General features: G+C 44.2%; 1 protein-coding gene across 1 annotated transcript; it reads left to right on the forward strand.

Annotated features, from left to right (window-relative positions):
• The first annotated feature begins 684 nt into the window (after window positions 1-684).
• tes (testis derived transcript (3 LIM domains)) lies at window positions 685-14,020 on the forward strand. The gene is made up of 8 exons (XM_086149269.1): window positions 685-919; window positions 3,966-4,051; window positions 6,095-6,422; window positions 6,512-6,667; window positions 7,830-8,303; window positions 10,386-10,601; window positions 11,446-11,604; window positions 13,254-14,020. Exons 1-8 carry the CDS (start codon window positions 893-895, stop codon window positions 13,446-13,448), a joined length of 1,641 nt encoding a protein of 546 aa, XP_086005395.1. The 5' UTR covers window positions 685-892; the 3' UTR covers window positions 13,449-14,020.
• The last annotated feature ends 4,787 nt before the right edge of the window (window positions 14,021-18,807 follow it).

The following is an 18,807-nucleotide window of genomic DNA, read 5'->3' on the forward strand; positions in this document are numbered from 1 at the left end:
TAAACTAGTGGAGAGAGTTAAAAGAAAACAACTTTATGAGACAATAAAATGAGTGGGATGCAGGTTGGATCTGTCAGAAACACTCAGATCCTTTGTTCAGACGAGAGCCCGCCCCCTTCGTACGCTGATTGGTCGTTCTAATTTTCGTTTTAACAATTCTCAAATCCATTGGTCTACTGGGACGTCCATCATAATGGAAGCACCGCCCATGTATATAAATGAGAAAGTGAACGGGACAAGCTGAGACGAAGACGTGTCAACACAAGATGTGGGCGAGAGGTCTGGCCGGAAGTGTGATGTCATTCCTTTCTAAATAAAACGTAGCAGTTCCACTCACTCGGAAGCCTCGCTCATTTCACGAGAAAAAAAAAAATTGAGTTTATATGGAGGCTCTCATAACCAGAGAGTGATTTTTTATTCTTTTAACAATTTTCAAGGACATAAATATTTGCCGTATCCACATATGTAATGATGAGGATGCTTTCAATTACAAGTTGTCGTAATTATATGAGATGATATTGGGAAATTATTTGGTAGCAGCAGCAGCATTACATACTAAGCACAGGCAATGTCATGCTAATTGCTTTATTTTATACTTTTTCGTTCAATAAATGGCTTAAGGAATTGTTTTATTTTGGAGGAGGGAAACCGACCGGAAACGCCGCGCTACATCTAATCGCACTTGACAACAGAGGGACTGCGGCGGAGCGCAGAGTAAAGGGGAAACCAAGGGTCGGTATCCCGGTGCCGTCTTGACTTCACTCTCCTGGCCGGTCCTTTTTCTTCCGGGCGTCCGTTTATCTCCGACCGGCTCCATCAGAGGTTTTCTCTCCTGGTCGCTCCTCGCCCTCCCTTCCTAGCGACTCGACTGACCCGCTGGACCGCCGCCGACATGGAAGTGGAGAGAGAGATGAAGAAGGTAAGCGGCTCCCCGGGACGGAGCGGGTGACGCCCTGAAAAGGTGTGTCGGGCTGGGGGTTAGCGGCAGGTGGCGAAGGTTAGAGGAGGGGGCAGAATAAGGAAAGAAAACACATTTCTGCGGTTTAATCTCACGAATTGAACGCGTACGAAGTTCAATGTTGACTTTTGAAAGCGTCGAACATATTTTAAAATGATTAAACAATGCCGCGGAAGCACGGTTGTTGTTAGCTAACTTTAGCTAAGCGACAGTTCAAAGTTACCTTGTTACAGGGCACGTCATAAAATTGCACTTAAGATATAAAATTTGTTGATTTTTTTTTAATTCAATTTACCAAAACATTTTGTAATGTATGGCTTAGAAAAAGGTGTGACAGAAGCAACGTGAACATTCCTAACATTATTTTGCTGTTTCAATATATTATGCTTCAGGCTATTAGGAATTCACACAGTGTGAACCATAAATAATGTTAAAATACATCACATTATTAGTAAGAATCAATTTTCAAACTTCTCACATAAGAAGGATGACATTCACATTTTAAATGAATGATGCCAGATGCCAGTGATATTTGTAATGAATTGGTTAGAAGTTGTGTTTTTCCAAAGGAAGGTAATGTTGAGTTTTGATCATTTTAATCATTGCATAAGTGTGTGTGTCTGTGCGTGTGTGTGTGTGTGTGTTTCCAGAACTAAAGATGATGGACTCAACACGTGGCCTGATCCGTTCGATGCTTTTATTTTGAAATCCCCCATGTACCTTTTATATGTAAATGAAAGAAAACAACTTTTTATTTTGAAGCATCCGGGCAGGGTGTGTGTGTGTTATGATTTCTGCTGGATTGGAGGTTTATGACCCAGACAGTCTGAATTCTCTTTTTTTTAATCCCCTCTCCCTCCCTCCCACATCAAGCTGTCAGCCAGAGGTCAAAGGTCATGGTCAGAGAAGCTGTTGTTAGATGGCACAACATCTCAACAGGAAGCATTTGCTAACTACAGAATGCTCCGGTGTTGTTAATTTGGGCGGGTGGAGATGTTTTTAGTGGCATTTCCTGTAGGTTGTTTTTTTTATTTCATTGTTATAGACAAAGTAGGATGTCATGATCACACTTGGATTCGACAGATGGAAAGGAAAGCCTCTTGCAACGAGTGACAACATGACTCTACGTGTGTGTGTGTGTGTGTGTTTGTGTGTGTGTGTGTGTGTGTGTGTGTGTGCATGTGCATGTGCGTGTGTGACTACGTGCATGTGTCTCATCATGAATCAGGCTGAGTCACTGCACAATCATTCTGATACTTACGTGTAGCTTGCGAAACAGATGGTGGACATGTATACTTGTGTGTGTGTGTGTGTGTGTGTGTGTCTGTTTCTGTTTATGTGTGCATGTGTTTGTGATAATAATTTATAATTTATTAATCCCTTGTGGGGAACTTTGTTTTCTGCAATTAACCCATCATGTATGAACCATGAGCAGTAGGCTGCCATCCAACAGCGCCAGGGGAGCAGTTAGGGGTTCAGTGTCTTGCTCGAAAACACTTCAGCACACCAAGAGGAGCCGGGAATCCAATCAGGAATGTTCAGTTACAAAGTTGATTGCTCTACATCCTGCGCCACGGTGCCCACACACAAGTGTGTGTGTGTGTGTGTGTGTGTGTGTGTGTGTGTGTGTGTGTGTGTGTGTGTGTGTGTGTGTGTACATATGAATGCATGTGCATGTGTCACCGTCCGTGTTGTGTGAGCGTCTGTTTGTGTGTCTGTCTGTATGTATATGTGTGTGCCTGTATGTCAGTGTATCAATGTGTGTGTCCGGGCAGGGCAGTGTGTGTGTGTGTGTGTGTGTGTGTGTGTGTGTGTGTGTGTGTGTGTGTGTGTGTGTGTGAGAGTGTGTCCATGTCTTTTTGTATGTGTGTGTGTGATTGTGTGACTGTATATGTATATGTTTATATGTATATACACATGTATATATGTGTGCCTGTGAGTTTGTATGTGTGTCTGTATGTACACCTTTGTGTGTGTCTTTATTTCTGTATGTATGTATGTGTGTGTGTTTGTTTGTCTGTGTGTGTGTGTGTGTGTGTGTGTCTCAGGTCTGCTGCTACGATGCAGAATCACTAGTTGGCGCTGGGGATTCAGGTGTTTCCTACAGTTGCTATTGAAAGGAAGCAGGTTGTCAAGAGTTGTTAAGCACCTGTATACTGCTGCATCATTTCAGTCTTTACATACGGGTGTCCATTTTCAGCCGAGCGATTACCTAATTCAAGAGTGAGGAAAAAAACTTCTTCTTTCGAAAGAAGTCTCCTAAAGTGTCTGAGAAATAACTTGAATTAGATTTTCAAAATTGAGTAACTTAAAATCTGCAGCAATTCTCCTCAGAGGTCAATATTCCTGTGTCTCTATCGCCATGACGGAATGATAGAATATTGCCACGGAGGCTGAAAAAGACGCAACCGTGGTCCAGGACTCTCAGCCTCGGGGAAACTTCTGACCATATTTGGTCAGGAGCACGCCATAATGGATGAAGGTGGATTCCTGCTTTGATGGCGAGGGAGGAAGACGTTGTGGGAGCAAGAATTTTACAATGGATACGGGGTCGGTTTCACCTCCCTGGGCTCATTTGACATCTGGATCCAAACCTACGATGCTCAATCAATCCCAGTGTTCGGATTGAAAAATATTTGTATATTGTGGAACTTTGATATCATTTCTGGTCCTGGAAAATGAAACCTCATAAATAGGTCCCTGGTTGGACAGGAGGGCCTTCCTGTTGGGAGTCTGCGTGTTTTCCCTTGATGATGGAGGTTCATTGGAGACCTCAAATTGCCCAGATGTGAATGTCTGTATGTGGCCCGCTCCAGGGTGAACCCCCTCCTCCCCCAAAAACAGCTGGGATAGGCTCCAGTACCTCTGAGTGCAAGAGAGGACATATAAATCTCACAAAGTCGCAAAACACGAGAGGAAAAAAAAACAAGAGAAATTCAGCGAAAAGTCTTATAAAAAAAAAAAAAGAAAAGAAAAACTTCATCTGTACCTCCTCTTTTCTTCCTAGATGACTCTCGGACACGAGTTCGGAGCCGGAGCAGCTTGTCTGAAGTGCAAAGACAAGTGTGAGGGGTTCGAACTGCACTTCTGGAGGTTTGTACCCTCGCCTCGTGCCACCGGAGACCCGCAGGGATACAGTTACAATCCTGCAGGGATACAGTTACAATCCTGCAGGGATACAGTTACAATCCTGCAGGAGTACAGTTACAATCCTGCAGGGATACAGTTACAATCCTGTAAGAGTACAGTTGCTGTACTGCTGGAATTCAGTTATGAGCCTTAAGAGATACAGATAGGATCCTGTAGGACTACATTTACAATCCTGCAGGGATACCGTTACCACCCAATGGGACTATGTTTTTTTTCATCCTCATTTCTGGCAGCGTGATTTTTGGGAACCGCGTGTGATGCGTGTGTGTGGGGTATTCGCGGGTCCTCCCAGTCTGGACCAGTAATTATCCACACTGCTTGTTCTGGTGTTGCGGTCCCGGTGGTCCAGCAGCACAAAGGAACACGGCGGGCACAGGAATGTCCCTCGTCCCCAATGGACAATGGCTTCATGCATGACGGCCCAGATTTATTCACCAGACACACGCCATCAGTTTCGTCCACAGGACCTCTAATTAGCTGAAAGAATTTTTAATTCAAATAAAAAAAAAAAAAACAGTAATTTTAAAAATATTTTTATGTGATTTCTACAATATTTTTCAGCTTTAAAAATATTGTAATTTTGCATCAATTTTTTTTATATTTTACTGCTAAAATTATAAAATAAAAATATAAAAATAATATTTTACTGTAAATTACATTTCATACAGTTTTATTGTATTTTTCCAGCTATTATGAGGTATTTCCTATCAAGCCTTTAAAGTATATTTCAGCTAGCTTTTATAGTATTTTTAAAGTGTATGTTTGCTCCCTTTTAAAGTATTTTTCATGTTTTTCAAAGTATTTTCGGCAACATTTTTAAGGTATTTTTGAGCCTAGTGTTAAAGTGTATTATAGGTGGATTCACCATATTTTTACCATATTTTTTGGATTTACCATATTTACCATATTTTTTCAGTGTTTTAAAGCATTTTCAGCCACATTTCTAACCATTTGTCAGCTAAATAATAATTTTGTTTCAGCTCTTTTTTTCAGCTCTTTAAGGGTGTTTTTCAGCTTAAAAAATAGGCTGGATGGCTGGAAATGTTTAAAGTATATATTAAAGTTGTTTTTTATGTATTTTTCTGTTGTTTTAAAGTATGTAAAGTATAGACTTTTTAATATGGTCTCAGCTGATTTGTATTAAACATTTTATCATAAATTCAAACTATTTGTCTGATAATTCTAAGAAAAAAACTCCATCTAATATTTCCACATCAGGGCATTTCTGTTTAAAGATAAATGTTGTGGTTTGTCATTTCTTACAATTTGTTAATGCCTAAAATACGCAAAGAGAGAGCGGTGGGATAGGATCTTATAAGCCGACCACAGCACACGGGGTAAAATCGAGCAGCATTTTCTCTCAAGGCCGCTACCATGGCTACGGACAGGCAAGTTGGCAGCCGCAGCACATTCCCCTGTTAAAGTGGAAGGATGCTTTTAGTTTGTTCCGCCGCCTCATTTCTTCACAGGACCTCCCGTCGACCGGGTCTCGCCATCCGTTCCCGACTGCGTAACCGCGGTGACAGAGGGGCTAGGTTTGGGCCCCGCCGGGGTCGACGGCATCAGCTGCCAACGTGGCGCCCTCACTGCGGCTGCCGTGTTGGAACAATGTAGCAAAGAAAAAAGAATTAAACATGCAGAATGAGTGACGGAACTACAAATTTCCCAAGTTCAAATACCATGAATTGATGTAATCACTTGATTGAAAGGCCTTCCTGTATATAGATACTTTTGATTTAATTTCTCAGTTTTTACATTCAAAAAAATATGATTCAATACTGTAAATGGAGCAGCTTGTCTCAGTGATTTTCACCTTATTTTACCCAATTATTTGTCAAGTGGAAAGAGATACATTTTAATTGCATTCCTATATTACTTGCAATGTATTTACAAGAATCGCAATGTATTGAGAAGATTAAGCTCCGACTAAAGGTCGACTAGAATGGCCGCCCCTCACATCTCGACCCTCGTGCTCTTTAAACGCAGGAAGATATGCCGGAACTGCAAATGTGGTCTCGCCGACCACAACGTCCAGATGAACAGCGAGGAGAACAAGAAGGTGGGGAAGCTGTTCGAGGACACCAAGTACACGGGACTCATCGCCAAGCTCAAGACCGATGGCATCCCTGGTTACCAAGGCAACGTGGTCACCATCACGCTACCCGCCCCGGCCACCGCTCACATATTGGCACCCAGCGCCGCCTCCGCCACCATCCGTCCCGCCGCCTCGGCCGGTTCAGCCTCATCCGGCAACTCGGCAGGGACGGCGTCCAGCAGTGCTGGAGGTCAGGCTCAAGCTCAGGCCCCAGATCAGGTGGTTTAACCAATTAAGGCTCTAGTTTTTTGGCTTAATTTTCAATAATTTCTCCCTGATTCGTGACTTCTCTCCTCTTGAACTCGCAGGCCGCCTCCACGCCGGCTGCCGTCTCGGCAGTCAAAGCCACCAAAGTCCCCATGTCGGTCAATGCCTTGAAGACCAGCGTCCAGGCCGTCCCTCAGGACCAACCCATGAAGTCTGTCACACTGGAGTGGGTTCCACGGGTTCCCAACAAGCACTTGGTGAGTGGAAGAAACTACAATATCCAGATTTTTATTTTCAGCAATATCGATATACATCATGATATAACGGAACTTTGACTTACGAGTGCCCCAGTTTTTCCGAGATAAGAGCGGTTACTCAGATTTTTTTGTTTTTTTAACTATCATTTTTTTTTTTATATTTATTTTTTTGCCATTTTTTTTAATTTATTTTTTGTTTGTGGTACGAGCTGACATCTGTGTTTAGGAGCGAGTGGGATGAGCGTTTGACACCGACGTGGCCGTCACTGTCTGTTAAAAACAGTCGGACATACTCCCCACTAAGTAGCTCAGTGGAAATCATGGAAAAACAGGGGCGAGCTGTGCATGTCGTCCACTCGTCGGTGGAGAGTTGTTGTTGTTGCTGAGATACCGTTCAATGTGAGAACGTACGGCGCATTTAAAGGGATTTGGGTGCAGCAGACGGCAGGAACGTCAATGGAAGAGGCATCAGAAGCTGTTTAGATCTGTTTAGATCTTTAAGGTAAATACGCTCAATTAAACGAGTTTATTCTCTTCTATAACGTTTTTTTTTTTAACATTATTTTTCTATTTTTAGAGTACATTTTTCTTATTTAAAACACAAAACAAAAGCACGGAGCTGGAACGGATTGATAGCGTGTCAATTCATGTCAATGGGAATTTTAATTTGATTTACGGGCTGTCACATAATGAATTAGACATACAAGTCAAGGTTCCACTGTTGTATGTTTTTGTTCTGTCAGTTGTTCAAATCCTCATCTCCAGGCTTGAGAAGAACAAATCCTGAATTACTTCTATAATCCCATGACCTGGAATACAAAAAAGTCTAATTGTACCGTCATCACAATCACTCAAGCACTGATCTGAAACATCCTTTTCCGGACCTCGAATGCGAGACCAATTCAGCAAATTGCCACTAGGGGGCGACAGACCCTCCGCTTAATCCCACCAAGAGATCTGTTGGCGGTGTTTTCATTGATCCATTTGAATTTCCCGCCGTCTGCTCCTGAGACGGACGCCCTGTCCCCGACCCGGACCGTTCTGTGTTTAGTCTGGCCCGCTATCTTCTCGGCGCCTTGGGATTGGCCCGTGCCTTCCACCCTCCCTCGTCCTCGTCCTTCACCCAGGCTTTTTGCTCCGTGTGCCCCCCCTTCCTTCGCAGGCGACGCGTTACATCGAGCTACTCCCGCCGGAGAAGCGCCCGGTGGTGGGTTCGGAGGGCGCAGAGTACCGGCGGCAGCAGATGGCCCGCCAGCTGCCGGAGCACGACCAGGACCCGTCTAAGTGCCACGAGCTGAGCCCCGCCGAGGTCAAGCAGATGAAACAGTACGTCCGCAAGTACAAGGACGAGGCCCTGGGAATCGGCGACGTCCGGCTGCCCGGGGACATGGCTCCGGTCCAGGGGGGTGAAGCTGCGGCGGGACCAGGCGCCGGAGCCAGGGGGGCCGCAGGGCCCGGGAGCAGGGCAGGGGTCGGGGCATCAGGTGCCGGTGTTGGTCCTGGAGCAGGCGGTCCTGGGGGTCCTGGTGTCGGTGGAGCCGTCGTGAGCCCGGCCGGAGGAGCCGTTGGTACCGCCGCTACTGCCGGAGCCATGGGGGCCCCTGGATCTCAACAAGCCGGACCCCAAAAGAGCTTTGTGAGCAGTTTCCTTCAATTTTACCCTCTTCATCGACTTGCCTCTCTTATTTCTTTCCATTTTTCATACGGGTTCTGAAATCACCTAAGTGGGTTAGTTATGACAATAGAATTTATTAGGTTCATTAAAAAAACACTGGACTCTAAAAATCCCACAAACATGTATGTAAAAACAGTGCGATAAAAGTTGTATTCCAGTCAAGTCTACTCATGACCACCAATCAGTCAGTTCAGTGATCAAAAAACAATAAGAAATCAAAAATGTAACCATTAAATGATCAGCTTTAATCACCATTAGCAGTCTACTCAATCTAAACTCAGTCTAAATGAGATGTCCCTAAGACATAGTGGTAATCAATCAATAGGTTGACTGAAATGAAGGCGATCATTAGTGATTGATTATTTGTCACAAAGAAGTCCCATCAAATCCTGTACCCTCCAGGGTACGCAGCAGAAAACTGCAGCACATTGATCGGACACGAGGTGGAGCCAGCGAGGCGACTCAGACTTGGGCTCTGTTGCCCGCCATGAGGTCACCGCAGAATCCCTCTCTTGTGATTAGTCCCATGATTTATGTCACTGTCAGTGGCGTTGTTGTTGTGTGTGTGTGTGTGTGTGTGTGTGTGTTTGGCATCATACTCAGTGTGACCATGACTCACCATCATGGGTGGTGGTGGTTTGCAGGGGGGCATCCTCTTTTGTCCCACTTTCACCACTTTCGTTTTCCCGTTGCTGAAATGTTTCACTGCTAGATATCTAACCATCCACACACATCAAATGTATGTACATTTACAACTCAAAATAGTGTCCCTTTATTCTATTGTGCACAACAAATGTAAAATCAGTCAGCCATCAGCCTCTCGCAGAGGTCAAAGGTCATACATGACGAGCTTCTCCGGTTTAAGAACATCTCTCCTGGATGGGGAACGTCAATTTATAATTACAGTGTAACTGTCCGCACACATGGGCATTATTGACCCATCAATTCATTCATTAGCCAATTAAATTCTGTTAAACGTTATGGTTAATCTGTGTTGAGGCACAAAGTGATAATTGAAACGTCTAAAAATCTGCAGAAAATAGCAGGATTCAGGCCACATAATGGGGTTAAAGGCCAATTCGGGTGAAGGAATGTCAGCCTGATACCAGCTAAAATGTGTAGAAACATCATGATTTGTGCAAACAAACCAAAGCCAGGAAATAACGAATAACGCCGTAACCTCCACAACAATAGAGAACTAGGCTTTCAATTAGAAAAATCAATAGTGACTGACCTTGAAATGATCCTGAATTGAAGTCATTTTGAAATGTGCAGGATACAGCTCTACGTATTTGTGCCAAGATACAGCCATTCTTCCAATCAGGAAGTGAAAAACAACTTTATAAAAGAAATGGCGATTGTTCCTTTGTCACATCAGTGAGCGGCGGCCTCAGTTTTTGAATCTCCAATACCCTGCCCCCCCTCCACTGTGCAACACTTTGAAGTGTGTGTGTGTGTGTGTGTGTGTGTGTGTGTGTGTATTTCAGCTTAATGTGTGTACAGATAATGCGAAATAAACAAGAATGAACCCGGTTGAAACAGTATAATGAGTTCATTGTAGAGGACTTTTATTGAGAAGGGAAGGAAGAGGCGTCAGGAGAAAACAGCCTTGTTTCTTCATCTCGAGATTTATTTAGGTATTCTAGTTTTTCATAGTTTGTAATTTTAGGAAACAACCAGCTGGCACATGGGCTTCAATGACAAATACACGTTTCAGTTTGATCACAGCTTTTATTCGGACATCAGTGTAATTAATCACAGGCTTTGTAGGTGGTTAATTGCAGTTAATCGCCCCATCGATGGCCATTTGACTTAAGAAAATACGTTTTCTCGGTGAATGGAACAGTGCTGTGATTTCGTGCGGCAAACTTAGCATCAACGACCTGCGTGCTCATACAAAGCTAACATCGCCGACTTGCATGGGAAATTTGTGAATCAACACTTTTCAATTTCAGGAAAGGTGGTAACACATTCTTAAGCCCCCAAGTGGACAGGTGAGGTTTCTTCTGCCTTGTAAAGTCTCTTCCCATCTTCCTCCACCAGTCGTGCAATCACTGCCAGAAGCCGATGGCGCACGGCGAGCCGGCGGTGTACGCGGAACGCGCCGGCTACGACAAACTGTGGCACCCGGCCTGCTTCGTGTGCTGCACCTGCTCCGAGCTGCTGGTGGACATGATCTACTTCTGGAAGAAGGGCAAGCTGTACTGTGGCCGTCACTACGGCGACAGCGAGAAGCCGCGGTGCGCAGGGTGCGACGAGGTGAGGCCCGCTGGTACTTTTCAGGTGGTTCGCGATGTGTTTTTAGGTCGCTATTTTTAAACAATAGCTCACAACAGCATAACTGCTAATTTTTCAGATAATTCTCTGTTTTTTTTTGAGTTCTTAATAGTTTTTAGGTGATAATTTAAAAGCTATGGCATGATTTTGGTCAAATATTCTGATCTTTTTAGGTTATTTGTGATCATTTTTGGTGACTTTCATTTATATTTGCAGTTTTTCTTTTTTATAGAATATCCCATCATTCATTGATATGACAATTGCTTTTCTTAAAGAAAGACTTAAAATGCTCATCTCCCAAATTCTCATGTAATTTCTTGTAGAATCTTCCTCCAAATATTTTTGACATCTTTAGGATCTTAAGCTCATTGCTTTTACAATCTTATATGATTTCTCACTAAATGATACTTCTAACGTAAACTACTTCAACAAAGTTTATTTTATAATCTTCAGTCTTTTCTGCGCTAATATCTCTGATCCTCATCTTCTTTTTTGTGGGGTGATATCGCTCTAGCTGGTGGTAATAAGGAGGTGACTCCTTTTACATCTTTTGTTACCTCATTGTGTTCATATAATTTCTCATAAGTTTTATTACTTATTTGCTGGAAATTTTCAAGGTCTTAATTTTCAGGAGATGTCTCCCAGGCCCTTTTTGAAGTATGTCTTTTTTAAAATGTTTTTTGGATGAATTGTTGCTCCCCTTGAGTTGAGCTAACTGCGGATGTTTAGTTTTTATAGTTGGATTTTTAAGAAATTTTCCAGAAAAACAAAAAAGGTCGGAAAACAAAATCCCGACGGTTGTCCGACTTCCTCTTTGCCCCCCCAGCTGATCTTCAGCAACGAGTACACGCTGGCCGAAGGGCAGAACTGGCACCTCAAGCACTTCTGCTGCTTCGAATGCGACTGCGTCCTGGCCGGCGAGACCTACGTGATGGAGGGCGACAGGCCCGTCTGCAAGCCCTGCTACATGGGCAAATACGCCGTGGTGAGATGCCCCGTCCCCCTGCTCAGATGGGACACCATAAGACAGGGGTCAGGGGAGGTCAGCTTGAACCGACCAAGAGGGTCATATGAGATGAACGGAGGGAAGGTAGTTGAAAATAATGTGAGTGGAGCGAGGTTAGAGACCGAAGAAGAGGAGTTAAGATCAAATGACGCAAGTTGAGGTTAGGGAAGACAAAATGAGATAAGATAAGTAACAAGAGATAAGAGTGGTAATGAGTAAAGTGATGGATGAGTGAATTTGAGGGCTGTAGGAAGGTTAGCAAAGAGTTGGGATGAATTTAGATACCAAGAGTCAAGTTAACAGATATAGTGAGGTACTTAAAGTGATGTTTTAAGTTAAGGGATGCAGGAAGATGATTTAATAAGGTAAGTTGAGGGATGTCTTACGTGAAGAGGTGAAGTAAGGTGAGCTAAGGGATATGGTAAGTTAAGAGATGTAGTAAGGTGAGTTTATAGACGTGCAGAGGTGAGTTAAGCGATATAAGGTGATTTAACAGATGCAATTAGTTAGACGTAGCTGGGTGAAGAGATGTGATGAGGTAAGATATGCAAATGAGTTACAGTGTGTGTAACAGGAGTTCATAGATGTAAAAGGACAAGTCGAGGGATGTATTAACTCAAGAAATGTCGTAAGGTGCTTTGTAACAAGATGAGTGAATAGATGGAATGAGCTAAGGGATTTTGTAACTTAAGGGATGTAGCAAGATGAGTTAAAAGACGTTTATGGGTGAGTTTAGAGATGTGATTAATTAAGTTAAGGTATGTGTTGAGTTAAGGGACGTGGTAAGGTAAGTTTAAAGAAGTAGTAAGTTAAGAAATTTAGTCAGGTCAGTTAAGGGATTCAATGAGGTAAGCGGAGTCGTACAGTGATTTAATAGATATCATTATATGTCATCAGGTAAGTAAGGAGATGTGATGAGGTGAGTTAAGATATAATGAAGTATGTTAAGAGATGTATTTAGGTCAGAGGGGATCAGTGAGGGCATTCCAGGAATCAATCACACTGATCAGAAAATGATCACTTGACTCGATACCCGTCCTTTTCCTCCCTTTACATCCCGCTTACCCTGTTCTCTTATTTCATTTCTACCGAGTCATGGTCGGTCTTCTTGCGGAGGCCATCCCTCCCATCGCATGACACATACAAACAAAAAAAAAAACATGCAAAACACAATTTCAAGCTTTCTACTCCCTCCTGTGTCTCAAGTACTTTTATCTGAATGCCAGCACTGTTTACTCTGTCGGAGTACTTGACGCCCAAACTCACCCCGCTGCTGTGGCTCGGTTTATGTAAACGGCGACCATGTTTGTTTGGGGCACCGAGGGCCTCGCGCAGGTGAGAGTACAGGCTTCGGCCTCGGGAGGAGAGAGCAAGAATAAATAAACTGCAGGGCCAGGAATGCGAGGCGGAGGGGAGGTTTCCCAACTGCAGGCCCTGGGGCCAGGTTGGGGCCAGGTCGGGGCCCCTCCCCCACGTTAATAACATACATTAACAGTCACACAAAATGCAGATATCACAATAGAAATCCAGAGGGTTTTTTTTGGATAAGTAGAAGACCTGGAGGTGGCGACCTTCCTCGGTGAGCCGCGCCCCCTGCCCTAATGCCGCCTCTCCCGTCTCCCCCGCAGAAGTGCGCCTCCTGCCACCAGCCGGTGGAGCCCGAGGCCCAGAGAGTCTCGTTCGGCGAGCACCACTGGCACGCCGAGCCGCTCTGCTTCAAGTGCTCGTCCTGCTCTTGCTGCCTGGTGGGCCAGCGCTTCATGGCCGTCAACGGCGCCCTCTTCTGCTCCGTGGAGTGCAAGAAGAAGATGGCCGCCGCCTAAGGGGGGCCTCCGACACCCCCCAACGATGAGATTATTTCACATTTGCTGCCTTTACTCCCTCCAGCTTACGGGTGGCACTAGAGAGACCTGTCTCTCCATTCTGAGGAGAGGAAATCCAAAGTTTAGATTCTTCTATTTTTTTTTTTTTTGTTTTCCTGAAAGTTCCAAGATTAATTGAGAATTCAGATTGAATGTGTGACGGGGGTGGTAAATTCCAGTTTAGAAGCTGATCAAAGAACCAGAAATATCATGGTAGGTTTAAAGCAAAGATCTGGATGACCTTTGACCCCCAACACACTCTTTTTCAAACTGAAATGACACGAGAGTCACTTTGAGGAGGAAGACTGCAATGAAATGCCAAGGAAGATCCAGATCCAGCTTGTAGCTTTTTTTAAGATCTCTGTGAAAGTTTTGTTTTGACTTTATTTGTTTTTTTTTTTTTTTACTCTATGGATTTCTCAGGAAGTACTTCACAGGATTTTTTACTGTGAGAGGTCAATGGCATTTAGAGACAGCAGTCCGGTCGCCCTCCAGTCATGTAATAAAGCAGTAATAAAGCCCTGTGTGCTCGACCTGTTCTCCTTCACAACTTTCCGATGTGGTTCAAGGCATTTGTTTTTTGTATTTTAAAAAGAATGAAGGTGAGATAATATTCATATAACCTGTTTATATTTAAGCTAGAAACATCAGATTTGGCCTTGGACACTTTAAATACTTAATGATCTTTTTCCCTTTCAGATGTTTTTGGGGCGTTTAGGGGCCATTTCTGCTTTTTTTTTTATTCCGCCACTCGCCTGTTTTTTTTTTTTTGTTATTTTTTTCACCACTGTGGAAAGAACGACCTCACAATTCAAGGAAGCCAGGCTTCCATTGTGCCGGCTGGCTGTTCTCTGCTATTTCCCTCCTTTCAGGGCTGCGGCCCCGCTTGTGACCCGGTCACCTTGAGGCTCACCAGGTCGAACACACACACATACACACGCAAACCTAAGCCTCTCCTTAATTGAGTAAATCATGTTGACTTGACCTCTGCGCCCCTGAAAGGATGCATTTTTGGCGGTGGCCTCTAGATGGCGTTACATTTTTTTTTTTTTTTTTTTAAAGGGTATGACCTCAGCAGGTCAGGTGGATATCTGGGTGCATTTCATGCAAAACAACTCAAACTGAGACGTGTTTGTCATTTTAAGTATTTTAATTTTTTTTTTTAAATATAGCAGAAATGTTAACCACCATCCCTTCCATGTGTGCGGCCCTGTGATTGACAGGTCGCCGGACCCCGCCCCTCGCCCAAATTGTGATAAGTGTGTGAAACAGCGGCAACATTGCGGTTGCAATTCCGATCACAGTGACGTTAGCAAACAGATAACAAAAGTGTTTCAGATGAAAAATTACCACGATACTGCACTGCTGTGGCAAAGGATTTTCTTCTTTGGGGATCAATAAAATATATCTTATTTTTGTAGTTCCTTTTCCGGTTTCTATTCGGTGACGCAGCCGCAGTACCTCCACCGGCCAGAGGGCGCTGTGTTGCGGTCGAACCGGAAACGACACAGCATAAGACCGTTTTTCCCTTTTTGGGAAAATAAAAAAGCAAAATGGCCGGATGTAAACGCTCGTTGCGTGATAGGCGCAGCTCCCGGTTAGCAGTTTTAGCTCATTTCAGAAAAGAGAGTGGTGGATACCACGGCAGCGTTCACATTCATGTATGGCGCTAGCATTGAGCGGCTAACGGGCCACCGGAAGTACCGTCAAGTTCTGCGGAGTCGGCTTCATTTCCTAAAGACTGTTTTTTTTCTGAAAAAAAAAGTCTGAAATTACGGCAGTAACAACACGGACAGGAAAACGACGGTGAAGATGCGTCCCGCTCAGCAGCGCCACCCTGCGACCGTGTGGGGAACTAACGGATGGGGAAACACGGAAGACTTCATCGGCGACTTCCGGTGACGTATATGCGTAAGGCCGCCCCATCGACGCTCTTCTCCGGGTAGGACTGTGTGTGTCTGTGTGTGTGTTGTTTGCAGGATGTTTGAAATTGTACATATATTTATAAAGTGATGTCCAAACAACTTTGTAGGATAATAGTGATTTTGGGGCGTTGGACCGCCATCTGTGACCCCGTGACCCCTGCGTGTAAATTTTTTCTTTTATTATTTCTTATTTTGGTTGTGGATTTCAGGGAAGATTCTAAGTAGCAGGCGCTAATGTTGTTCGTGTTCAAGTGGCGACGAAACGATTGGTTAAGTAGATGAAGGAAAAGACAAGGATGGGATTGGTTTGGGGTTCTGTGTCGTTTCCTGTGGTAACTAAGGAGAGGAGAACAGTGAGAAGGTTCTCGGTTAGAGCCTCCTAATGGACTTGGGTTCTCCATCTCCTGCTGTCCAAACACAAGTTGGTTACTTGTAGACAGGGGGCATGGTTGGACATCTATTTGTGATTGACAGTTTACTCATCCTTATTAAGCCCCGCCCCCTGCCCCACTGTCAATGGGGATTGGCTCCACCCACAGCCCCGGTTCTATTGATTGACAGTCTAGGTAACGAATGATTTGGTTCCAAATCTCTTCAGGATATTTCCCGAGAAACCCAGCTGTTTCTTCAGGAGTCTGTCTCGGCCAATCAGACGCAGGGATCGTTGCGGGAAAAAATAATATAGATACCATAGAAGAAGTCAGAAGGTGGTGCAGAACCACCTGCACGCCGGCCGTCCTCGTGTGTTTCCAAGGTTACGGCTTTGCACACACATGCTGGAAATCACACACTTGCACTTGTCGGACAGTCGCGAAATATCATAGCAGCGGTGTAATAGCAGTGCATAATTAGCACATCTTGAGCGAAGCTCAGGGGACAAATCCTGGAATTCAAACCCTCAACTTCCTCCTAGATTTTTTTACAGCTTCAGAAACCTGGGTGTTTCCAGCTATAACCAGCAGGGGGCGCTGTTCACCACAGACACCCCATGCTTGGAGGCCTAGAGGTCTCTATTTTCAATGCCTTTTTTTAATTTATTATATCATAATTATCTATTTTTAATTACATTTTTTGCATTTATTTCTGTGTAGAGTGTCCAATCTAGACAATGTAATGCTATATACATTAGAGGGATACACAACTTCCAGCTGGAGAAAGTAGCACCTGTCGCCATGGTTGTTGAGACGCGTGCACGCAGACGTGCATAGGCTCCACGTCCGTGCACGGAATCGCAACCAGTGCGACCCAGGCTTCCCCTTCCTGCCATTGTCACTCCCCAACTCTTACCCGTCATAAACTGGAAAAAAATGTAAAATGGAATTAAAAAAATGCCGCAGCGGAACCCTTGCCAGATCAAGATCATCACCACGGTAACAAGGGTGACCCCCTCCCCACGCCCTTTATTATTTTTACATTTATTTTTGAATGTGAGAAGGAAGGGAATCACATGGTAAAGACTTCAAATGAATTAAGAAAATAAATAAAATGTAATATGAATTGATATTATGATTATTATATTTTGCTATAATGGAAAGGATTTTGATAAATTAATGTTATAAAAAAATCACTTCATATTCTGCATTCAATAAGAATTAAGACAGGGATAAATTAGACAATTTTAAAAAATCCAGATGAAATCATGGACAAATCTGCGCCGATCTTCCCCTCCCCCCTCGCGGTCAATCACGGATAACCGATCGATAACTGATTGATAAACAGCCCCTGACGTGGACGCGCCCCAACCCGAGCCCCGGATGCTTATTGCCATGTTGTTACACCACCGCGTCGTGAGAACAATGAAAGCTCAGTGGCCGCGGATGAATGCATGACTCACTTTCACCATTTCATCTGAGAGACGTTCAGCAGCTGCTCCTCTGTGTGTGTGTGTGTGTGTGTGTGTGTGCGTGTGCGTGTGTGTGTGTGTGTGTGTGTGTGTGTGTGTGCGTGTGGGGGGATAGTGCATGTCAAACAGAAGGAAAAGGGAATTGATATCCAGCTACATGTTTGCAGTGCATACCAGTGTGTGTGTGTGTGTGTGTGTGTGTATGTACGCGGGCATGTGTGCGCGCGCCCACATCTCATACGAGGGTGTTTCATGTGTGTGTGCGTGTGTAGCGATTGTGTGTGTCAAACAGAAGGGAAAGGGAGTCATGACATGGAGCTTCATGTTTTGTTTGCCGCGTATAGTGGCGTGTGTGTGTGTGTGTGTGTGTGTGTCGGGATTTTGCTTGTTGAAACAGAAGGTAAAGGGAGGCATGATATCCAGCCACATGTAAGGACGTTTGCTGTAGATCCCGATGTGTGTGTGTGTGTGTGTGTGTGTGTGTGTGTGTGTGTGTGTCCACAGCGGGGCCAGCTGGGATGGTTGTGTTTGAACATTTGGTTTTAATGAGGGGATTCCACCGCCGTGCCAGGCGGAGCAGAAGAGCAGTGGAAAAACATCGACACACAAGAAGAAGAGGCTCTTAACCTCTGACACGGATCTGTGTGTGTATGTGTGTAAGTATGTGTGCGTGTGTGTGTGTTTTTCACCCTACACCTAATACATCTAGCATGGCAGATTATTTATTGTTCAGGAGCTGCGTATAAACACACGCACGCACACACACACACACACACACACACACACACACACACACACACACACACACACACTGTTACTGTAGAAATACTGCAATCGTAAGGCTTTTGACTCCCCTTAGTGACTTAAGGGACTTCTTTGAGGTGTCAGTTAAGCATCTTTAAAAGAGAGTGAAATATATTACAAAGGCATTGGTTATTTTCATATATCGCTCTTTTTTTAAATATATCTATGTCTATGTATATAGATATATATATATATATGTATGTATGCATATATATTCTCTTATATCACTGTTCCCTTGCTCTTATGTTCCCTAAACATTTAATTCCTTCCATCATCCCCCTCCGTCTCTAGAGGCTGATGAACCTGTGTTAGTGCAATGTGATAAATAAATGTGATACATAAACTTGTTATCACACGTTTGGTACAATGTAATAAATCTCAGGAGGGCGGGGGCTGTGGATGTAGACCACAGTGGAACAGTAACTCCCCCTCCGTCGCATCTGATCGCTGGGGCTGAGGGAGCGGGGGGGTCCAAACTCCCGTTTTGGCCTCGTTTTCTTGTCGCCTCCCTTTTTGATTTGTCTTCTTTATCGTTGGACGGGAAGGCGTTCATCCCGTCTCCCTCCTCATGGAGAGGAGTCATGAAGATGGATTTAAAAAAAAAAAAGAAAAATATAAAAAAATAAAAAAACGGCCTGTGTTCGTGCCGGCTCTCAGCTCTTCCTCTCTGCTGTTTTGGCGCGGTGCGTTCAGGGGCCGCAGTAAACGGCGGCGTCAGGAATGCAGGATGCCTTCTATGGGCATGAAA

Source organism: Fistularia commersonii, chromosome 7 (genome assembly GCF_037954325.1).
Source record: "Fistularia commersonii isolate RoL2024-O1a breed Wild chromosome 7, RoL_Fcom_v1.0, whole genome shotgun sequence".
Classification (NCBI taxonomy): Eukaryota; Metazoa; Chordata; class Actinopteri; order Syngnathiformes; family Fistulariidae; genus Fistularia; species Fistularia commersonii.